Source organism: Mytilus edulis, chromosome 4, assembly GCF_963676685.1.
Source record: "Mytilus edulis chromosome 4, xbMytEdul2.2, whole genome shotgun sequence".
Classification (NCBI taxonomy): domain Eukaryota; kingdom Metazoa; phylum Mollusca; class Bivalvia; order Mytilida; family Mytilidae; genus Mytilus; species Mytilus edulis.
Window position 1 is genome coordinate 47,604,922 of NC_092347.1, and position 23,380 is coordinate 47,628,301.

Consider the following 23,380-nt stretch of genomic DNA (forward strand, 5'->3'; position numbering starts at 1 on the left):
TGCCATTAAAGGTATGTTGATTTTTTCAGTACAAGACACCATAAAGTGTTGCTTTGAAATGCAATGATAATGCCACTTCATTTGAACTTAAAACAAAAGAGGTGTGCCTGCTTGAAACGTATGAATTTAACATAGGAAGCAAAGGGACCATGAATTAGTGGTGTAATTCCTTAATATGGAACATGAAATAAATAAACTAAAATAGCACCATTTTAACCATATCTGCATATCAAAGACATGATAACAATAGGTAAATGGCTACTAAAAAAAAACACTTTAATAATCTTAAAAAAATATTTGTTTAAATCATTGAAATATCTAACTGCAAAAATCACGATCACATTAACAATGTACCCTAATGATTGGCTGTCAATTTGACCATCACGTGAAGGGAAATGAACTTTTTATAAAATTAACAATACATGTTTACTTGAGTCTTCTGAAGAGGATTAACAGGTGTTATCAAATAACGAATTAATTAAAAAGAATTAGGATTTTAATTAGATTGCCTTGAAATGGGATTTAAATTCTAATAATGTACTTTAGCAAGAGAATTAAACAAAGTATGACGTGACAATTTACCTCACAGCATGGAACAGGAATTATTGTCTATTTATATAGCTTAATCGCAAGAAATTAAAAACATTTCTTTCAAAATAAAAACATTTTATAAAAATATTTTACATATTATTACGTCTTCCGTCACCAAATAGAGATAAAAATTATGCAAATATCTGAAATTTATCATAAAATGTATCTTTTTTAAATCTTTTTTTTGTGTGTTAGTTTTACAAACAACACCCCTGTAATATCTGTGTTTAACCCATCAGATAATGAAAATGAACCTCATGAAAATTATGGCCAAATAAACAGTAAAACTTTGGACATTTCTTGTGGTATCTATTTTAGAAAAATCACTCATACTTTTTCTTTGTAATACTTTTTTGAAAAATATCGATTTTACTTGAAATGATAGGACATATTTTAGTGAGAACTGACTTTTGTTCTATGACTATTGTAGGTATTGGTCAAAGGTGCTATATATATTTACTTTATTTTATTGCCTAGAAAATGATGGGTTAGATCAGATAACTGCAGTTGTGTAGCTACGAAGTGAAAAGAAAATTATCTTGGAAAAATCTGCATATCAAAGACATCTTACAACATAAATGAGGGTACACTTTAAGTTTACATTATTGAGCAGCTGTTTAAGATTTTGTTGAAATTATGTTTTTTACATCTTCAACTTGCTGATCTGCATCTATATATGGAAAAAATATATATTATGTAGTTTCTATTTGACCGTACCTTGTAAACTTGACAAGAATACCACCCATACCAGTTTGGAAAGATTTGTCAATTTTAACTTCTTTTCCTTTCTTTTCATGTTGATACTCATCATTTAACCCTAGTTTTCCCATCAGACCTTTTCCTTTTCCTTTCTTCTTTCCTGCACTCTTCTTTCTACCTTTTCCATCAGATACAATCTGTATAGAGAAAATAATTCATTCTAACATTCAATCACTTTCCACAACAAATAAAAATAACACTAAAAGACTTTGTGCATAAGGTTTAAGGAATATTATCATGTAAAACATCTGTAATTCTGACATGACGTCCTTCAAATGCTTTTGAGTACACACCCATTGTAAAATATGAATATATTGTTTGTGCTGTTCCGATCGTACTCCCATGATGCATTAAAGCTATTGGAATATTTGTTCTATGTTAGATATTCTAATTTGTGGTACATGAAATCCATGAAAATCTGTATTGCACAAATATTAATAAATACACGATACAAACCTAAGTTATTCATTAAATCTTACCGTAACAGTATCATCATCATCATAGTCATCTATAATCTTGACTGTTTCTCCTCTAGTTCTTTCCTTTCTTCTGTCTTCTTCTATTTCTTCTTGGTCTTGTTGCTATAAAAAAAAATCTACATTTATCAAAAAGTGTTATTGACTTAGTAACTGTTATGTTAAAGTAATACATGACAATGACAGATTTATGATAATTATAAGATCATGAATGAAATAACCAAAACTGTGAATACGAGATGATTACCTTCCACATCATAAATACTCTTTTACCTATTTTAAACTAGTTAAGAGGAAGGTCATTTTTAAGACGCTTGAATGTTGTATACAATATATAAAATTTCAACCTTTTCTTATCATTCATTGACATTTATACCCTAAATAAGTCATAACTAGGGATAATAGTGAAAATTGACAAAGTATATATAGCATAACATTCTTTTGTCAGATTTACCTAAAATGAACCATTACAATAAACATTGCACGCACGGTCACTTTAAAAAAAAAGTACATTCTGAAAAATTCTGAAATTTTACAAATGATTTCATTACTGTGGAAAATTGTAATCATAGAGGTTTAAAATAATATAAACTTAAATTACTTGTACACAGCTATATCTGAAATGGCAACAATCTATCTAACATTTTTCTCTCTTAATTTTTCAACATTTAAAATAATTTCAGAATTTACAAAGATATAAGAAGATGTGGTATATTTGTGCCAATGAGACATGTACAGTACATTTATTTATAATTTATAACTCATCCACATTACTTATATACTTATATTTGATGCATAAAAGATATTGGTAAGTCTTATCAATAAGATAAAATTAGATCATACTAAAATAAGTACTTCACATTATGATTTTTCTGTATTTTATACAAACTTAAGGGCATCTGATACAGTTTCTCGATATAATGTCATTTTATAATTTTTAAATAAGTTGTAGGCCTTGGCGAGTTATAAAATAAAACACAATATAAAACATAGGTCACCGTGTTTGTTTTTGAGAAAATTGAGGCTGAAAATTGGGGATTTGTGCAATTTTGTAAAAAACTAAAGGAAATGTTATAAAATTAATTTTTGAAGCAGATAATTTCTTCACCGTAAATTTTAAGATAGGGTCCAAACTGAATCTGTGATAAGCGACAATAAGGAAAAAACTAAATCCCTACACGAATGACTATACAATTATTCAAGCCTTGCTTGACAACATTGCTGACCAGATACTCAAAGTGGTATTTTTTTAAACCTAAAAATATAGAAATAAACTGTTTCTGAAATTTTATCATGCATTCTCCAAATCTTAAATAAAGGAAAGGTCACCAGTAAATGGGAGATCTATGGAATAGCATATTGTGGATTATAATACTTAAACTAAATAATTAAATAATTAAAACTGATCTGAAATTTAACTGAAATGGATCAATATTTTTTGGTATAATATACATGTGAAGTTATGTTACAGTTCAACAAGCTTTACTGACAGAAAGTTGAAAGTACATTTATTGGACTGATTCATTTTATTGCTCAATATATAGTTTATGGTGAAAAATTGTCCCTCTTTAAAAGTTTATATCTTTTAAAATTCCAATTACTTGAAGTCCCTTCAATATACAATATTAAATCAATAATTAATGTTTATCTAATAACCAACTGAAATATATATTTGAAAAAAATGCAATACTTATCCTGTCAAACTTTTGGCAATATTAAAAACATTCATAATACAGTGTTAAATTAAACATAATGCTATAAAAATCAAAACCAAACTTTAATATCTAGTAAACGCATAGCAAAACTAGAGGCTCTAAAGAGCCTGTGTCGCTCACCTTGGTCTATGTGAATATTAAACAAAGGAAGCAGATGGATTCATGACAAAATTGTGTTTTGGTGATGGTGATGTGTTTGTACATCTTACTTTACTTAACATTCTTGCTGCTTACAATTATCTCTATCTATAATGAACTTGGCCCAGTAGTTTCAGTGGAAAATGTTAGTTAAAATTTAAAAAATTTATGAAAATTGTAAAAAATTGACTATAAAGGACAATAACTCCTTAGGGGTCAATTGACCATTTCCGTCATGTTGACTTATTTGTAAATCTTAATTTGCTTAACATTATTGATGTTTACAGTTTATCTCTATCTATAATAATATTCAAGATAATAACCAAAAACAGCAAAATTTCCTTAAAATTACCAATTTAGGGAGAGCAACCCAACAACAGGTTGTCAGATTCATCTGAAAATTTCAGGGCAGATAGATCTTGACCTGATAAACAATTTTACGCCATGTCAGATTTGCTCTACAGGCTGCAGTTTCAGAGTTAAAAGCCAAAATCTACATTTCACCCATATGTTCTATTTTTAGCCATGGCAGCCATCTTGGTTGGTTGGCCGGGACACCGGCCACAATTTTAAAACGAGATACCCCAATGATGATTGTGGCCAAGTTTGGTTTAATTTGGCCCCGTAGTTTCAGAGGAGAAGATTTTTGTAAAAGATGACTAAGATTTACGAAAAATGGTTAAAAATTGACTATAAAGGGCAATAACTCCTAAAGGGATCATCAACTTACCATTTTGGTCTTGTTGACTTATTTGTAGATCTTACTTTGCTGAAAATTTTTGCTGTTTACAGTTTATCTCTATCTATAATAATATTCAAGATAATAACCAAAAACAGCAAAATTTCCTTAAAATTACCAATTCAGGGGCAGCAACCTATCAACAGGTTGTCCAATTCATCTCAAAATTTCAGGGCAGATAGATGTTGACCTGATAAACAATTTTACCCGATGTCAGATATGCTCTAAATGCTTTGGTTTTTGAGTGATAAGCCAAAAACTGCATTTTACCACTATGTTATATTTTTAGCCATGGCGGCCATCTTGGTTGGTTGGCCGGGTCACCGGACACAATTTTTAAACTAGATACCCCAATGATGATTGTGGCCAAGTTTGGTTTAATTTGGCCACGTAGTTTCAGAGGAGAAGATTTTTGTAAAAGATGACTAAGATTTACAAAAATGGTTAAAAATTGACTATAAAGGGCAATAACTCCTAAATGGGTCACTAGACCATTTTGGTCCTGTTGACCTTTTTGAAGATCTTACTTTACTGAATATTTTTGCTGTTTACAGTTTATCTCTATCTATGATAATATTCAAGATAATAACCAAAAACAGCAAAATTTCATTAAAATTACCAATTCAGGGGCAGCAACCTATCAAAGGGTTGTCCGATTCATCTCAAAATTTTAGAGCAGATAGATCTTGACCTGATTAACAATTTAACACCATGTCAGATTTGCTCTAAATGCTTCAATTTCAGAGTTATAAGCCAAAATCTACATTTTACCCCTATGTTCTATTTTTAGCCATGGAGGCCATCTTGGTTGGTTGGCCAGGTCACGCCACACATTTTTCAAACTAGATACCCCAATGATGATTGTGGCTAAGTTTGATTAAATTTGGCCCAGTAGTTTCAGAGGAGAAGATTTTTGTAAAAGTTAATGACGAAGACGGACGACGGACGCCAAGTGATAAGAAAAGCTCACTTGGCCTTTTAGGCCAGGTGAGCTAAAAAAAGAAGAAAAATAAATTGTATAGTTATTAAAATAAATTTACTAAAAATAAAAAAAACAACATTGTATGATATTATTTTTTTCAAACATCGATGTAAGGCTTTCAGAAAATGTGAAAATATTTCAAACCTTGATGACACAGTTTGAGTGTAACCTTATAAACATAATTTTTCAGAATTTTAGAAAAAAAAAGAGTTAATTTTGATAACATTGTTGGGAATTTGTGAATAAATAAACATTGATCAAGAGTGTTTCCCAAATTAATTTTTTGGAGGGAATATATATCTTTTTGGCAAGAGGCTAGTTGTAATCCGCATTATTTTTAAGCAATTTCTTATCAAAGAATACAATTACTGCATTTGACTGAATTTACTGTTGTCTAATGGGTAACTCAGCTAACTCAGTACACAAACTACATGTTCCACTTAGAGATGGCTTGAAATATATCTTTTTTTTTAATTTTAGGATCCATTTGACCTTAATGAGTCCTTCTCCTTTTAGTTCTCCTTCATAAATATTTCAAATTATTAAATCCAAAGTTAGAGCATGATAAGCCATACTAACAAAAGGGACTTACTACAGATGCCAAATGATGGCAAAAGTACACATGGACTTTAAGATCAGTTGAGCTTTTTAAAATGGATACAAATATATAACATATTATACTAGACACTAATCAATGATGAGATGAAAAAGAGTTATTTTCCAAGTTTGTTTGTATGTAACAGAGATAACTTTATTTGTAGTATGGATTAATGTTTATAAATTCTAAAATACCATTACCAAATAGTTGAACCAAAGAGAATGCAACTACAAAACATTTAAGAATGAAACAGGTGAATCTTGCAACAGCATCATGGTATGTTTTCTAACATAAAAGAATATAATTTGAAATTATGTAGCTATGGTTATACAGTAAACAAATTAGTTAACTAATAATTTAATGCACAAAAAATGTGAATCATGCTTATACAGTGTAACCTGTCTAATCCCACACCTGAGTTTTCCAAAAATGTGAATCATGCTTACACAGAGTAACCTGTCTAATCCGACACCTGAGTTTTCCAACATCCTGCATTAACTGACAAATTTTAATGGTCCCAAAATGTGCCTATCCTTGCAGAAAAAAAAGTATTCCGACACCCCTGTTTAATCCTACATTTTTTTATGGTCCCCCAGAGTATCGGATTAGGCAAGTTACATTGTATATATAAGTTAAGGGACGACATCAAAAGATCGATGTAGGATAAAAAACTTAAATCAAATAGTTTGGGGGTGGGGGTCAACATTGCTGCAAGTTTTGTTAATCTAAAATCTATTTTACATATATATCCATATAGGTAAATCAATTTTTCCCAAATTAAGTTAAGAAGGGGGGTCGGGGGGTCAGCGAAAAACTATTTGAATTAGTTTTTTATCCTACATTGAACTTTTGATGTCGTCCCTAACAGTAAACATACTGTAAATTCATTTATTTTTGTGGGTACCAATTTTTCTGGATAAAGATTTTTTTTTTCTTTTCATGGATTCTTGATTTCATTGTTTTTCTAAAGTCTGCTTACAACTATTTAGAAAGCTTGTATGTCATTTAACCTTTAAATTTGTGGTTCAACTTTACCCACGAAATCAACAAAATTGGTATCCAACAAATAATAATGAATCGCCAGTATTTCAACTGGAATCAACTGTTGCAGAAATTCACCAATTTGTTTCTAAAATACTACAGAAAGAGCTTTTAAAGCAAGAAAAACTATATAACTAATGCAAGCAACTTACATTTTTTGCCTATAATTAGTATAATAAAAAAAAATCTATGTGCATGAACATTATATACTTAGAATTACCATAATCTATTAAGTTTCTACATCTTAGTAAAGAGATCTTCAACAAATTGAAAATAAATTTTCTTAATTTTATTACCACTTAAAAATTACTTTAGAATGTCATATGAATGACATTATTTTTTCCTCTTAATTATTTTTAATTGAAATAAATGAAAACAACGTTAACATGTTAATATTTCTTATTTAATAAATAATTGTATTTACTTTCTTTGCGTAATACGAAGTAATTCGGTTCTAGTCCTTTATATAATTATTTTGGCGCCTTTTTCTAATTATCGAGAAAACACCAAAGCGAGTTCTACAGTTACATTTAGATATTGTTTATTACAATGTTTTTGTATGGAAGTTTTTTTTTTCCTGTTCTAATTCAAAATTTTTTATATATGTAGATTTGTGATTCCAGAATTGTGTCGATAATTTGGACTTTGAAATAATTTAATATAATTTGGATTAATATATTGAATATGAATGAAACATATTGTTGAAAAAAGTTTATTAAAACTGCTTTGGTGCATCTCTCAATTCACATAAGGCTTTAGTTGTCTTTGAAGTAATCAGAAAAGTTTTATGTTCGGATGAGCAAGCGAAGGAGAACATAATCAAAGTTGCATGCGTCCGAGGTGCTTTCTGAGTTTACCTTTACCAGGAATGCTCAAAGCCAAAAATAAGTTTTTTCAAATGCTTACCCTTTTTTTAAAATAATCTCTGATACAGACTGGGACACAGAAGACTGTTACTAATATTCCAAAAGCAAGTCCTAAAGCAAAAGCACCTCCAATCCATGCCTTATTTATTTGAAATGATTCTGTTTCATATGTAACGGTTACTGGTAGGCAAATATCATTAAGAATTCCACTTCTGACACGGTATGACATTGCTGGTCAAATTCAATTGATGGTCAATATTGTTACTGTACTTTCTTTAGATCTTCATTCCTATTAAATATAAAGAAGATTCAAAACTAACTGTAGACACCTCAAATTCTAAAGCATAAAGATAATTTATAATCGTTCTGAAAATCTTTTATAGATAAACTTGCATTTCGGTACAATATAGAAATAAATTGCTCCAGATAAGGTCCTTTCAGAAAATAATTGCCCAAGCACATAAATTTGAATTTAGATCTTTTTAATAATCAAGTGCATAATTTTTTTCCCACATAATGCTAGTTCAGAAGAGTTGTCTAAGAATATAGTTGACAAACAGGCCTCATGCTATTTCTGAATTTTAGAGTGTCTTCAAGTGAATTCACCTTTTTTGGCTTTATAATTGAACAAAAAAAGATAGATTTAAAAAGATTACTTCATAGAAAAGTGTTGTTTTTGTTTGCCCTGCACACGTAACAAGCTTTCATCATGGATGTTTTACATAATGGAGAAGACCATGGAAGTAGACAATTTAATTATATTTAATGTTGCAGTGATTTGACTAAAATTTAAATTATCATATTTTTACTATTCAATATGGGCATTTGACCAGGGGAACATCTGAAGTTTACAAAAGTACCAAAAAACTTAATTACCACTTTTAAAGAGCCAAGATTAAGAATCTGTTTTTGGACAATGATATGGTAATTTATGTAAATTTATTGATAAGACAATGTTAAATTATTCAAACACTAAGACTTTTATACCCCAAGCATACATGGCCATAGCCAAAGTAAGCATTTAGATCTAGTGACATATTCAAAAAGTGTAACTATGAATTCTACAAAAACCTCTTTAAAAGCATGTTTTAGCTAGTCTCCTACAGAGCTGCTTGTCATCATCTTATCCTAGTATTGCCACATGTTTATACATATTCATGATCATTCAATTAAACCCATAAATGATATTATCATATGATAAATGGCAAGAAATATGGGTAATATGTTTCACTGTATGTAAACAGGATAATGATTATATATTATAAAGTTTTTGGTTGGGATAATGTTCTGAAAAAGTTCATAATAAATTTATGAAATATGTTTTTGGCGTGAATAGAAAGGCAAGTAACATGGCTGTGATGTCAGAGCTTGGTAGATGTCTTATTTAACAATGCTAAAACTTTGTAATACTTGTAATAGCCTCGGAGGTTTGAAAGAAAGATTATGATATGCATTTTAATGTTGCACACAATTACATATTTCTAATGTTAATAACTTAATAAATGGTACTCTAGTATAGATTATATTCAAAAAGGGATTAAATTATCTAATTTTGACCAACTAACTGATTCTTTATGTAATTAAGTATGTTAAAAACTAGGTCGTTAATTTCTTGTTAATGTATTCATTTTTTGCTCTGTTTTAGTGTTTATACTATTTGTCATGTGGTCGATTCGTGACTAAGTTGATTTGTAACTGAGACGGTTCCTACCTCGTGTAATTATATATAGTTATAAAGTGTGTATCTATAAGTTTGGTCTCTGGAATTGTTTATCTATATGAATTGTCTATATATTGAAGCCAAAATAAATTTCTTGAGTTGTGTTCTTATCATTTATATTTAAAAATGATCAAACTGTGCATCTAATAATAATAATATTTTAATAATTTTTAAAATTTTAAATTCTTGGCTATTTAGTGATTACGTTTAATGGTTTTATGACAGTTATTGACATTTGTGATGAAAAGTTATTAGGCATAAAGTGATTAAAAATAGGATTAAAAAAATGGCTTATGATTTGAAAAAGATAAATTGATTTACATTCCTCCTTTTCACGCGGGCTGGGGACTGGCAGGGTTTTTTTCATCAATGGTCTTCCTTTAGAACATTAACTTCACTATGTTGTCCTTTATTTGCATGTACATGTATATACTTGCATAAAACCTGATTTTTCTAGCTGAAAATAAACTGGTATAAAAAGGAAACAAAGTCTTAGTTGGCCGGAGCAACAGTCACCAGCATTTGGTCCATAAACAAAAGCACATCTAATTAACAATGATATCTGGTTACGAGTATATTTATCCCAGAATAAGAATATGCGTCCTTAAGCTTGTTTGAAGTGGGACCTAACACGCTGATACCTTTTTAATTTACCTTCAGATATACAAGGGTACCTTCATGACAAATAATGGTAAATATTCTTGCCAAATGGTAATTATTGGTGCATGACGATAAAACCAACAATTTCTTTCAGACGCTTAACAAATCGACTGGTTTTGACGAATCATGTTCATTTTTTTCCAAAAATAACGGTAACAATAATTAGAGATAATGATTAGATACCTTTAATGAATCACGACAAGGATATCTTGACAAATCATGGTTATTTTTAAGCTAATTTGATGCTAACGGTAGCCGATAAAAGCCATTTGACGTCTGACTGTAAAGGGCATCACTTCTACCCTCATATGTACATCAAAAAGTCTTTTTATTATTTCCATAACCTACATCTCATATTATTAAATATTGTTATTAGGTTACGAAACGTTAAAGTTACAAAAATGAACTACATTGTAGTTAGTTACGAATCAACGTGCACCCATCTTGATAGCATTAATGGTACTTAAGTTAATAATTCTACAACAAATGCATTCATAATTTATATGATTGACAGCTCTGGTTCTTGTCACTGATGTTTACTGTTGTATTAATCAATTATGTCAATCAATTTGTAACTGAATCTACATGCAGATATGTGATATATTTACAGGACATGCAGGAGTTTGTTTATCTTTCACTATTTTTCTTTACCAATTTATATAATCATTGCATTACCTGTGAAAAAGTCAGATGATGGAGATCACGTTTAAAAAAAAGAATGAAAATGACAGTTATATTCAAGTTCAGTCATGCATGCTTGTTTACTTGTTTATCAGTCGCGATGGGTATTAATCGACGTTAATTTCCAGCCTAAAAAATGTATTATCTGTCTTCGTAGTATAAAGCGCAACAACGACATAGACTCATTTTTTCTTTGGACTTTTCCTGTCTGCCGAGGATTTTCGAAAGGAAGCTTGATTGGTTACGACAGGTGCCCCAAGAAATTATAATCAAATATGTAATATTTATATTTATATACACATATCAAAGGTAAGAGAGTTGAGGTAATCGAAAATGCAATTATTTAATATCAGTTTGTAGGATACACTTTTTATTGTTTAGATACAATTTTAAATGCCCTGTATCGCATAAATGAAAAATATGCACCAACCACATTTCACGCTGTACATAGCTATATAGCCTAATATTACTCAGCCTTTTCAGTTTTCCATTGACTACACTTTATACAGCACCTGCACTTGATGACATAGCATCAGGAGAATTTGTTGATGACACAGCATCAGCATGATCAAATTCTCCTTTGCTTTATAATATTTACAATGAAGAAGGAATCCGGGTCCGTTCGCACCCATTCATGTTCACACCCTATCACCACGTTCGCACCCTTTAACTTTCACACCCTACACGTTCGCGCCCAATTTTTATTAGTTTTGTGTTTAATAACTTTGTAATCAAGTTTTGGCAAGTGTATTTGTTGTCATTGTGAGACATGTTTTTTTTTTTTTTGTGTTTAATAACTCGTAATCTTGTTTTGGATTTATAGTGTATTGCTAACTTTTATTTCATTGTTTCATAATAAAGAGAGACTATGACTATGTATAAAAATTTTTGTGTTGAATAAATTTAAATCATGTTTTGGTGAGTGCATTGCTATGATTTTTTGTTTCATTGTTTCAGATCAAAGGGGCCAAGCTGTTAAAATCTTTTGTGTTTTTCATTTAAAATCTTCAATGTTTTTACTGACATACCAAGCGAAATACATGCAGTATTTACATCAAATCAATTAAAAACAACAATCTTGATTTTCTTATTATTCAACTGGAATTTTATTTAAAATTGGGTGCGAATGTGCGAGGTGCGAACGTGTAGGGTGCAAAATTGTATTGGGCGCGAACAGACCTGATACCATGAAGAAGAAGAAATGTCATAAATGAACCCCCTGACTACACTTTTCTTCTTAGAAATCTGTCCAGTGTTGAAGCAGTTACAACTAGCATTGTTTTATTTAATAATAACTGATACAATAATCATCATGCACTGTAAAGAATCTACATTTTGAATGCAGTGCATCATCCAACAAGCAAGAGACAACAACATTCCAACTCATTCTTTCATATTGATTGGAACCCTTATATATATATGGCACTGATGTGCACATTAGGAAATTTGAACCTCACATCTGCTCTTGCTCACTGCCATTATATTCATGTTGACCAATATCCCAATAGTATTAAGTAAGACTTGGTGTTTACAATGTACTCAAACACACCCAGGTATTCAGGGCAAATGTGAATCTGGGCGAATGGACCCAGATTTTATTTTTTGTATATTCTTGTATGTTACAAATGTATTTTGGTGATTTGTATCTTTGTGTGTTTAAGAGTAAATCTATTTACTATGAACAAATTTTCTTAGTTGCTAAACACAAAAACTTATATATATAATAAAACAAAAAACAGAACATAAGTTCAAGAGCCAACATATTTTGATATATAAGTATAAATTCAGCAGGACAGTTCATTCATAGCAAATGTTATAAGCCAGGTGTTATATATCTGTATGTTGAATCCGTACTACATGTATCCGAAACCGTTGTATTGTCTTAACCATGATTGTTGTGATGATTACATGTATCAGCCTCTTTTGGCGTTTGAATGAAAAGTAAAAGGATGACAATTTGAAAACTCTTTGTTTTCTTAACAATATATATACTTGTCTTTAGTCCCCAAACCTAAGTCAGGTATATCACACAGGTCTGGTCTGTGAACATTTGAAACTGAAAGATAAAATTTGAAAATTTAAGAATAGCATAAAATAAAATCTACAAAGGAAATACATGAGTCAATGGAAAAAAGCTTTTAGCAAACATTTTTCTTCATTTCCAGATAAGACACACACAAAAACAATGTAATATTATTAAATTATAAAAATGTGTGTTCAGTTAGGATTTAACAGGTTTTATCCATAATTCCATTCATTGATTGTACATTATTATACATAAATTGACATAATTAAACACACAAACAAAGATAGAGAAAACATATACTATAAGAAGCATATACATGTACATAAAAAAGATGTGTATAATTGCCCATGGGACATTATATTAACTCTCCACAAAAGACCAAATGAGACAGAAATTAACAACTATAGTTCACTGTATGGTCATCAACAATGAGCAAAGCCCAAACCGCATATATATAGTCAGCTTTAAAATGCCCAGAAATGACAAAAGTAAAACAATTCAAATGAGTAAACTAATGGCCTAATTTATGAACAAAAAAACTGAATGCAAACAAACTGAGTAATTATTTTTTTTTTTTTTTTTTATAATTGTCTGTTTAATGTCTTTTAATTTGAATAACTGTGATATGTACAGTCATGTATGATGTATTAATATGAAAAGTTTCTTTTTTTCATTTCAGAAAAAGAATGAAATTACTGTATGCCATATTTGCCCTTCTTGGATTTGCATCCCCTGTTTTTGGACAGCAATACACATCAAATTTAAATTTAACTTATGAAGAAAATGCAGTTATAACTGTTGGAAGTCAAGTTATAAATTTAAATGTAAGTTAATAAAATTGTGTTCTTCGATTGTAAAAAAAACTCACAAATAAAAGGAAGTACTTTCATATGGGTGAACATCAATGAGATATGGAACCAATAGAACGAAAAAAAAGTTTGATATTAAGAATTTTCTTATATAAAAAGAAGATGTGGTATGATTGCCAATGAGACAACATACTCTCCACAAGGGATCAAATGAGAAAGTGACAACTATAGGTCACCATCATTGTTTACTTTATGATATCTTTCAATTCATGTATATAGAATCAAAAAACAGAAAGAATTTATTTCATTTCCCACATCTATATTACTCTAATCAACACAAAACTGGGCAACATTGCAAAAGATTTTACTGGATAGCAAGATTGACCCAGAGATATCTGTCAACAACATTGTATTGATCTGATGAAGTAAAATGGCATTGATAATATCGCTGCAAACTTCTAATGATTAAAACAGCCGTGCTTCCATTAAAACTAAAAGAAATATAATAAATTTTAACTACATTGTGTAAGATATAAGAAGGTGTGGTATGAGTGCCAATGAGATACTCTCCATCCAATTCACAATTTATAAAGGTGATCATTATAGGTCTTCAACACGGAGCCTGGGCTCAAACCGAACAGCAGGCTATAAAGGGCCCCAAAAATCACTAATGTAAAATAAAATTGAGAATGGAAATGGGGAATGTGTCAAAGAGACAACAACCTGACCATAGAAAAAACAACAGAAGAAGGTCACCAGCAGGTCTTCAATGTAGTGAGAAATTACAACCATTCAAATGGGAAAACCAACATGTCTACATCTACATGTATATAAAAACCGAAAAACACTTACAAACCACATCAACAAACAACAACTACTGAACATCAGATTCCTGACTTAGGATAGGTGCAAACCTATGAGTCAGGTTTAAATAATCTGACACAATAGTAATGCATATTTAGTTTTGAACATGCAACAGCCACAAAAAAATTTGAAATACCATCTTGTTTCTAAAAATTACAGCATCACATCCATAACACAATCTATAAGAATATCAATTCAGATAGCATCACATTCAGAAATATAGCATCACATTACCATGATGCTTAAAGGCCCTGGTTTTGTTTAAATATTATAAGATAAAATTGTTTTCCTTCAGCTAACAAATAGATTGGTATATTTACTTTTATTACAGGACACATATTATGTCAACTCAGCAGCATTGGATCCAGCCTATATAAATACAAATGATTATGTGCAGTATCCATCCTTAATTACCGCCAATGGCCATCACATGGAGATCATTGGACTTAATGACTCAACTGGTATCTACCCTGCATCAACAATTATCTTTGAAAAAGTCATTGAGGTTTGTATTTAGCTGTAACAGTTAACCAATCAATTGTACAATTGAACCTATCATGAAGGTCACCTTGAGAAAACCTATCTTGTCAGGTCACCTGTTTTATGAGAAAACCAGTCCCACTATAGTTATATCTACATTTTGAACCTGGATCCAAAGGTTGTGGTACAAAGTCAGTTTTTTTTACTAGTCCAAAGGGTGACCTTCACATATAAGTTTGACTGTTTATACAACAAAATAACACTTTTTACCAAACAATCCATTAATTTGAAAATAATGTTCTATTCATTTTGGTAACAGTTTACACACAGTGTTTTGGCCGTTATTAAAAGTTTATATCTTTGATATCATATACATTAGAAGATGAGGTATGATTACCAATGAAACAACTCTCCACAAGAGACAAATGACATTGAATTCAACAATGAGCAAAGCCTATACCGCAATGCGGCGCATAGTCAGTTATAAATGGCTTTATTAGATTCAGATCATCTAAATTTTCTTGCAAGCATTATACTGTTCAATGTTAATTAGGCCATCAATTGAGTTAAAGAAGATCAGTTTGAATTTTTATGTTTCAGTACTGTTGACTATTGAATAACAATGAACTACATTTCACTCAATCATGAAAGCGAGACAGAGGGATCCTAGATTCCGTAGGCTACTGTGGCAACATTTATGTTCAGTCTGTGGTTAAAGTTTTTTATACATCAATAACTTTGTCAAAACTTCGCAGAATATTACACAATTTGGACAGTTCTAAGCTTGTTTATAATCAAAATATAGTAGTAAAAGCAGAATTTTACTGATAAATTGACCTAATTTTTTTTTACAGTTTAAATTCATATTTAGTGTCAATCTGAGCTTAAAGTTTTTCTGTCATTAATGACTTTGTCAAAACTTTGTGGAATCTTATGAAATTTGGACAGATGCTTGTTTATGACCAAAATACAGTATCCAGAGCAAAGTTTTGAAAATATTTATTTTCATTTTGCCATTTTTTACTGATAAATTGATGTAGTTTTTTTTACAGTCGTCATTCAGATTCAGTCTGAGGTAAAAAAAAAAATCTGTCATCAATAACTTTGTCAAACCTTCATTGAATTTTATGAAATTTTAGCAGTTTAAAAACTTTCATGGATTGTAAGGCAACTTGGACATTAGCTAACCTGATGGCTGAGGCTCTTCAAGACCTAGAAGTACATGTAGCATATAAGAAAATCAAAAAATTGTGCAGAATTTATCTTTGTTTTAAATAAAGATTTACTTGACATGAGTAAAGTGTTATCCTATCCAGTACTATAGAAAAAAATCCTCATAACATTTCATAGCATATAAGAAAATAACTATCACTGAAAGTTAACCAATCAAATTTTCCACCTTATTTAACCTGTGCATAAGCTTTAGTAACCATGTAACCTCAAGTTTCCAAAATATTCTATAGAATCATTGATCAATCCTCAAATTAAAAAATAATTGTTCTTTGAAATACCCAAGATATGTGTTTATGACCCAGAAATATTATTATGAAATGAGATGTAGGATTAATTACCTCCAACTGTCAAATTCAAGGGAATATTTTTTTCTACCTATTTTCGTATGCAACCTGATGTGACGTACTATAATTTGGTAGAATTACGCCTTTTACATTTACAGCAGCTATCGTAGATGAGACTAAGGGTTCTGTTAAACCCCTTACAAATGTTTTACTTGAGTGAAGTTAAATTATCATTTGAACTTTGGTGGATATTTGTCTCATTGTAATCATAACACAGTTCTTTCTTTATTTATTTTTTATGTTTTTTATTAATTTTCAGATGAATGATGACACTATTTCAACTTCTCAAACACAGATGCTAGAAATAAAATTGTGGATAGCAAACAATGATTCTTCAGAGACTATTAATAATGTATACATTGAAGAAGATTTAACTGAGGGATTAAAGGCAGATTATGGTACAGTAACAACAGGAGGAACTGTTACAAGTACTAATGGAGAGAGAGAATTTAATTATACTGTCGGAAATTTAGCAGGTAAATTATGAATAAACTTTGAGATGGAAGTTGGAAAAACAGGACTTGTACTAAGTTCATGGCTATTTAAAATTGTTCCAATAAAAATTTTGCTAGGATCTGGCCTTGAAGTCATAAAACTTTGCTCAGTGCTCTGAGCACAAAAATCATGCTCGAAACATGAAATCCAGCAGTTCGATTGGTTGATTTTCCAGTCTGAGTACAAAAATCATGCTCGAAAGTTTTGTGATGTGCTTTCTTTAATGATCATTTGCTTTAACAGTATTTTTGCATAGAAAGTTTTTGTTTGTTAATCTCTTAAAAACATTATTACAAAAAAAAACACATTTAAAACATTTGTTTATAAAAAAAAATATATATTGGGAAGATCCATTTGACTTAAGTTAACAGGCTTTTTTGCTGCATTTCTTAATGACTTATTAGAAAATCTAACCAGGCCTCTTCTTTTGACAGGTTCAATTTTCTTTCTCTATAAAAAAAAGAAATATTAATTTTTGTATTCTATAGGTTAAAATTATTATGATTTCCTACATGTAGGTAACTTTAAAGTTTATGAAGATAAAATACTCTTCACCTTCATCTTTTTTTGGTCTGTGCATCTGTCAGTCCATCTGTCTCTTTTTCTTATCACATTTTATAAACATGTCTATTTCATATAAGATCGCTCAAGTCATTGTCCATTTTATGTATGTTAAGAAACTGTAAAGGGTAACCTAGAAGTTTCCAATTCTGCAGTAGAATCTCCATGCTGGAGAATTAAAATAACACATTCATGTCTATTTGGACCCTGAAATATAAATCTAATGCCTTGCATAAAGAGAATGCCACACAGTTACTGAAAGTTAAAGTTGATAAGGTTGTTTGCTTGTTTTAAACGTTTAATGTGTTAATACTTACGATTTTTGGAGGCTAGGGATTCAAAATGTTTGTCCATGGTAAGTCCAACAGTAGAATGGAGATATTTTATTTGAACATAATTTATCATTTTTAGTCTCCATGACCTAATAGAGCAATGAAATGACATAAAACTCTTAATTTCTTTTAAACATTTTCTATAAACTATAAAGTAATGAAATGTGTGTTCATTTTATAAAAAAATATTTCAATCTTGATGCATCTTTGGACTCACCAGTTTTGAGGAGTCCAGACATATTTTCAGGACTCCTGTACTCACCTAAGTGAGAACCCTGATCAATGATATAAACTTATAATGTTGTTTCATTTATTTGTATTTTAAAGCTAGTACAAGTTCTAGTTTGACGTTCATTGCCCGACCCTATGGAGATGATGGGACAGAATTAGGGGACGATATTACCTATTTTTACAGCAACCTTTACTTTGATGCTAAAGATGTAAGTGCTCCTTTTATTAAACAAAATCAAGCCATACTGAGAATGAGACTACATTACTTAGTACATTTTCACTCCAATGAAACCTTTCATAAACAATTAAAAAATTCCTTTGAAAAATGAAGAGTGTTTTAAATTATAAGTTTCACTAACAGTAAGGCCATAGTTAGCTGCGGAACCGTAGCTCTTAGGTCCTTATGTTATTTTTTGACTATTTGCGGACGAGCTACGGTTCCGCAGCTAGGCCATAGTGTGATCACCCATGATAGTTCTGTACTTTTAAGTGGCTAGATGTCATTATTTCATCTTATTCATTTATCCATGTAACTTATTTGAAAGGATAAAAGGAGTACTAGTTTACTATTGTAATTTCAAGGGTCCAAAGAATGGCTCTGTTTTTTTCTTCTTTTACTTGAATCATTTTTATCTTATAAAGCATATTTTCTTTTCTTTGAAAATATGTTAGAACTTGTGTTCATCATGTGTGTGCACTGAATGAGAAACTGACACACCACCAAAAATACAAAACAAAAAAAACACACAAACAATATTTTGATCAGTTGATATTTTATTGGCACTATATTATAGGCATTCTTGATTTAGTTATAAAATACCAAATAATCAATCTTAATTATCATCCTTTTTATAAAAATTAACTTTAATACTTCTTTACAAAATATTGTTTATTTGTTGAACAGATAAGTGGAACATATCAAACTGTTGGACCAGTGCCAATATCTGTATGTGTAGTGAGGGAAAATAATGAAATATCAAATGTAAGTAATACTATAAATTTATTAATGTTTCACATTGTTTTATTATTGCAAAAGTTGGTGGAATCTTCTTATAATTAACTCACTGGAACTCACATTTTAAATACTTTTATAACCAACTTTTTATATACAACATGTAGTTGATGTTTGCATAAAAACAACTGTGAAAAAAAATAATTATTGAAATCTTTTAACTCGCTCCCTTGATCTCTATGTTATTCATATGAGTGATTTACTATATGTATATTTTTGTTAAATTTCTACTGATATATATTTATCAAATCATTTTCTCATTTTGTATATATGAGTTTCATTCACTGCCTATTGTTCTAGATTTGTGAACAAATTAATATTGCACTGATAGACTTAATTCCTGCTGACTTCAAGATTTAGCTCGAAATGAGTATATAATGTCATTGAAAATGAAGCTTTCCATGTTATAAAAACATCTAAGGGATAACATTCCTTCTCTAACCAAGAAATTTGTGAATCAGTACAAGATTATTTCATATGATAATTTACTCATGTGAATCCAACTCATATCCTGGGGATCCCAATGTAACAATATTACCGTACAAAACTCACTTTTGAGTTAAATAGTTCAGATTAAATAAAAAGTTACACTTGCCAGTTGCATGTATCTGGTTAACACATATATTGATTTGGTTGCAATATTCAGACTTAAAATTAAGTAAACTGTAGATATTTTTTCATATTATTTGTATTTTGATTTCTGTTACAGCTGTTTTACCAACATGGATTTACAGCATTGGCCTTCTTCATGGCCACCCTCCTTGGAATTTTATTAGTTGTTTTGTTTGCAGTGTTGTATATCATCTTCATTTCAAAAAGAAGAAAATCTGTAGTTGGAATAGAGGTTAGTTTAACAGACATACATTTCATTTCAGAGACATTCTTTCTGTGAAATTATGAACTTCAGGACACAAAATATTGAATGAAAATTGTTCTTTTGTAGACCTTTTTTTCATTATGCTGATACATATTATGTAACTTTATGTTGATTGTTGGTTCATAAGTGTATTATGGTGGGATATAAGTGGAGTTTATATTTTAATCAGTGATTTTTCCCTACTTTTTGAAGTTCTATAGTCATTCTGCAGATGTTTAAAATCTTATAGTCCATATTTATACCCCAGCTTTAAAAAGGTCGGGAAATACTGTTTTACCTCTGTCTGTCCATCCATCCATCAATTCGTCCATCCCTCCCATGAATATTTTTCTTTACATCTTTCTCGGGAACTACATAACAAGGATTTCTGAAATTTGGTTTCAGGTTTTATACAAGTCAGCTATACCCTATGATGTGTTTTCAGATTCATCACTCAACAACTTCCTGTTTACTGAACACTTACATATTTTTACACTATTGAAATAATCCACTTAAGGCAGGGTTATCATCAGTGAACAGTAGCTTGCAGTTCCACTTGTTCATAAATAGTTTTGCATTCACTTTGAATGTTTAAAAGAAGGAAAAATTATGTTTTTACAGAATTTGTAAAAAAATGATTGAATGCAATCAAGTTTTCCAAGAAATTGTGATTTTTATAAATGTTATATAACATTAAGCAAAATGCATACATAGAAGATTGCTGAACCATCCTTTGAACAAGTATTTTACAAAATCTTTTTTTATTTTATTTTAGGATCAAGTTATGATGGAGAAAGGAAAAAATATTATATTAAATCCTGCTGAAGTTATGAAGACTGGGAACACAATTCTTGATTATAGGTATTAAATATTCTCCCTATCACTTTATTTATGACTGGCGATCACCTGATACGTTAGAAAAAAATGGTGGTTTATCTTTTCAAAATGAGCGTGGTTTGTTCAATTTTCATACACTTTTCCTGTACTATTCCATGATGAACAGATACAAAAACTGTAAGTTATGACAACAAGGAACACAATAGATTAATTTTACGAACAAAAGCTTTATTGTGTCTTTATTAATTATATATAAGACATGGCAAATTTCTGGATTGCAAACAGAAGGATAAATTTACACAATAGACTACAGAGATATGAAATGAATTTTATTTGAATAAAACATGACAAATCAAGAACAATAAGATACATATTACAAATATAACATGTAAAATATAAAAGCAATTGAGGTTTTAGCAAAAATATTCTGTATGCTTCACTTCACCTGGAAATTTCTTTGTTGGAGTTTGGATCTGAAAAAAAAACTAAGAAAATGTTTGAAGGTAATTATAACGCGTCCCCTCTCACAAGAAACATGACCCAGGGTATGAATATGTGCACTATACATACTTCAAAGGACGGTATTCTCTTCTTGTTTTTTTGTCAAAGGAATTCTCTGTGTATATGACTTTATTACAAGTACAAGCCCATGTTGATCTTTTATCTTATTTTTTATAATTGACTGTTTTATATCTGACAGCTCAACAGCAGCAGATGATAGTATTGTTGGAATTTTATCTATGAAAGACAGACTCAAAAGATACAGAGAAATCGACGGGTAATTTATTTGTTAAGTTTTGTATGCATGTTAAGCCATTTGTCTGGTGGTTTTTTTTTATATGTCTTTCCTAGTATTACTGTTAATCTTATAGATATCTATAATTGCTGTTTTGTTTTATTTATCCACACTTTTGTAACAATTTTACAATAGTCCATTCTTATTATGCATTTTGTATATTCCAGTGTATGTATTTTATGTTAAATATTTTAATTGCTAATTTTCAAAATTATACTTTTATGTACGTTATGCAAGGTTTCAGTAGATTTAACTTTTTCACTGGATGCATAATCAGTTGCTGACTGTGTATATTGTGACTGTTGGGTGCATATGTTGAACTATGTTGAAAGACATACATAATGGCAATTATGAAAAACATCACCTTTTTTACTTTAAGAAAACCTGTAAGATTCCTACTGCTGTTCCTTTTAAATGGGTGCAAATTCCGTACTCTCTGCAATTAGCATTATATTAATATACAGAACATTGCTTGTTTTGTGTTACATTTTTAAATTCATTTGTAAAAGATGACCAGCTAGAAGCTGAATTCCTCACACTTTTCAACAGGATCAGAACTGTACTAAGCATAAGCAAAAGCAATTCTCTTTGTCTTTATCTAATGAAGTAACCATAATCTATTTCAAATATATCAATAAGTCTAATGTGGAAAGAAACACATGAATGGTCCTGTGAACATGAGAATGCAAATTATTTTTACCTGGATTTGATTTTGATTTTTGGTGTTTTAACGCCACTTTTAAGCACCTCATTTAGGCTATTTCGTGGCTGCCAGTTTTTATTGGTGGAGGAAGCCAGAGTGCCTAGAGAAAACCATCAACCTTCGATAGGAAAACTGACAATTCTAGTCAATTGAAACTAGCAGGGTTCAAACTCACTTTTTTTTCTTTTCAATTTCAGTTTGGATATTGTTTCTTCAATTAAAGTGGACACAGATATTGAAACAGAGAGAAATGATGCTACGGTTCAGGCTACTGTTCTGCTTCTCAATGGACTTCATCAGAATAAAGATTTATCATCAGCCAATCAACAGCAAGTCGTAAATAACTTTAAAAAGAAGAGAACAAACCTAGACAAGAACTTAGATGATGAATATAAACGTGAAGTCAAGAAATTGTATAAGAAACTTGGTGCCAAAAATAAGGTCAGTTGGACCAGTTATGTGGTCTGTTTGATGCTTAGTAATGCAAAGATCTGTTAAATTATTGAGAACTTTGAATAAAAATGAATTATACAGCAACAAAAGAATCCAAAAAAATTATAAAGGAAATCTGTAAAGGTCTCACATCAAATGATTTTGAAAACATAAAGGCCAATTTTTCATTTTCTAGTAATCATAGTTCTAAGACTGAACAATTGATTGTTGCTCTTTCTACTGTCACTGGCAGGACAATAAATATAAATATTTAGTTTTCTGCACTAATAATCATAGTTCCAAGACTGAATGATTGATTGTTGCTCTCTCAACTGTCACTCGCAGAATAATATATATATAAATATTTAGTTTTCTGCATTAATAAAGGGGAGACAATCTAAGT

The 23,380-nt window shown here is 30.2% G+C and overlaps 2 protein-coding genes across 3 annotated transcripts in view; one reads left to right on the top strand and one right to left on the bottom strand.

The window, feature by feature from the left end:
* The window catches only part of LOC139519838 (calponin homology domain-containing protein DDB_G0272472-like), a 41,858-nt gene extending 30,774 nt beyond the window's left edge, over positions 1 to 11,084 (bottom strand). The window contains exons 1-4 of one of the 2 annotated variants that reach the window (XM_071312113.1): positions 10,961 to 11,084; positions 7,946 to 8,194; positions 1,830 to 1,931; positions 1,309 to 1,487 (exon numbers count right to left, since the gene is read on the bottom strand). In XM_071312113.1, the coding sequence (XP_071168214.1) occupies positions 1,309 to 1,487; positions 1,830 to 1,931; positions 7,946 to 8,134 (470 nt within the window). In that variant the 5' untranslated portion in view covers positions 8,135 to 8,194; positions 10,961 to 11,084. The remainder of the gene's footprint in view (positions 1 to 1,308; positions 1,488 to 1,829; positions 1,932 to 7,945; positions 8,195 to 10,960) is intronic. The other variant, XM_071312112.1, reaches the window with a different exon arrangement.
* A 53-nt stretch (positions 11,085 to 11,137) lies between these two features.
* Positions 11,138 to 23,380, top strand: part of LOC139519839 (limbin-like) — a 43,817-nt gene continuing 31,574 nt past the window's right edge. The window contains exons 1-10 of the mRNA XM_071312114.1: positions 11,138 to 11,275; positions 13,672 to 13,816; positions 14,997 to 15,170; positions 16,982 to 17,198; positions 18,438 to 18,550; positions 19,246 to 19,323; positions 20,063 to 20,197; positions 20,985 to 21,070; positions 21,747 to 21,824; positions 22,743 to 22,986. Coding sequence (XP_071168215.1) covers positions 13,679 to 13,816; positions 14,997 to 15,170; positions 16,982 to 17,198; positions 18,438 to 18,550; positions 19,246 to 19,323; positions 20,063 to 20,197; positions 20,985 to 21,070; positions 21,747 to 21,824; positions 22,743 to 22,986 — 1,263 coding nt within the window. The 5' untranslated portion in view covers positions 11,138 to 11,275; positions 13,672 to 13,678. The remainder of the gene's footprint in view (positions 11,276 to 13,671; positions 13,817 to 14,996; positions 15,171 to 16,981; positions 17,199 to 18,437; positions 18,551 to 19,245; positions 19,324 to 20,062; positions 20,198 to 20,984; positions 21,071 to 21,746; positions 21,825 to 22,742; positions 22,987 to 23,380) is intronic.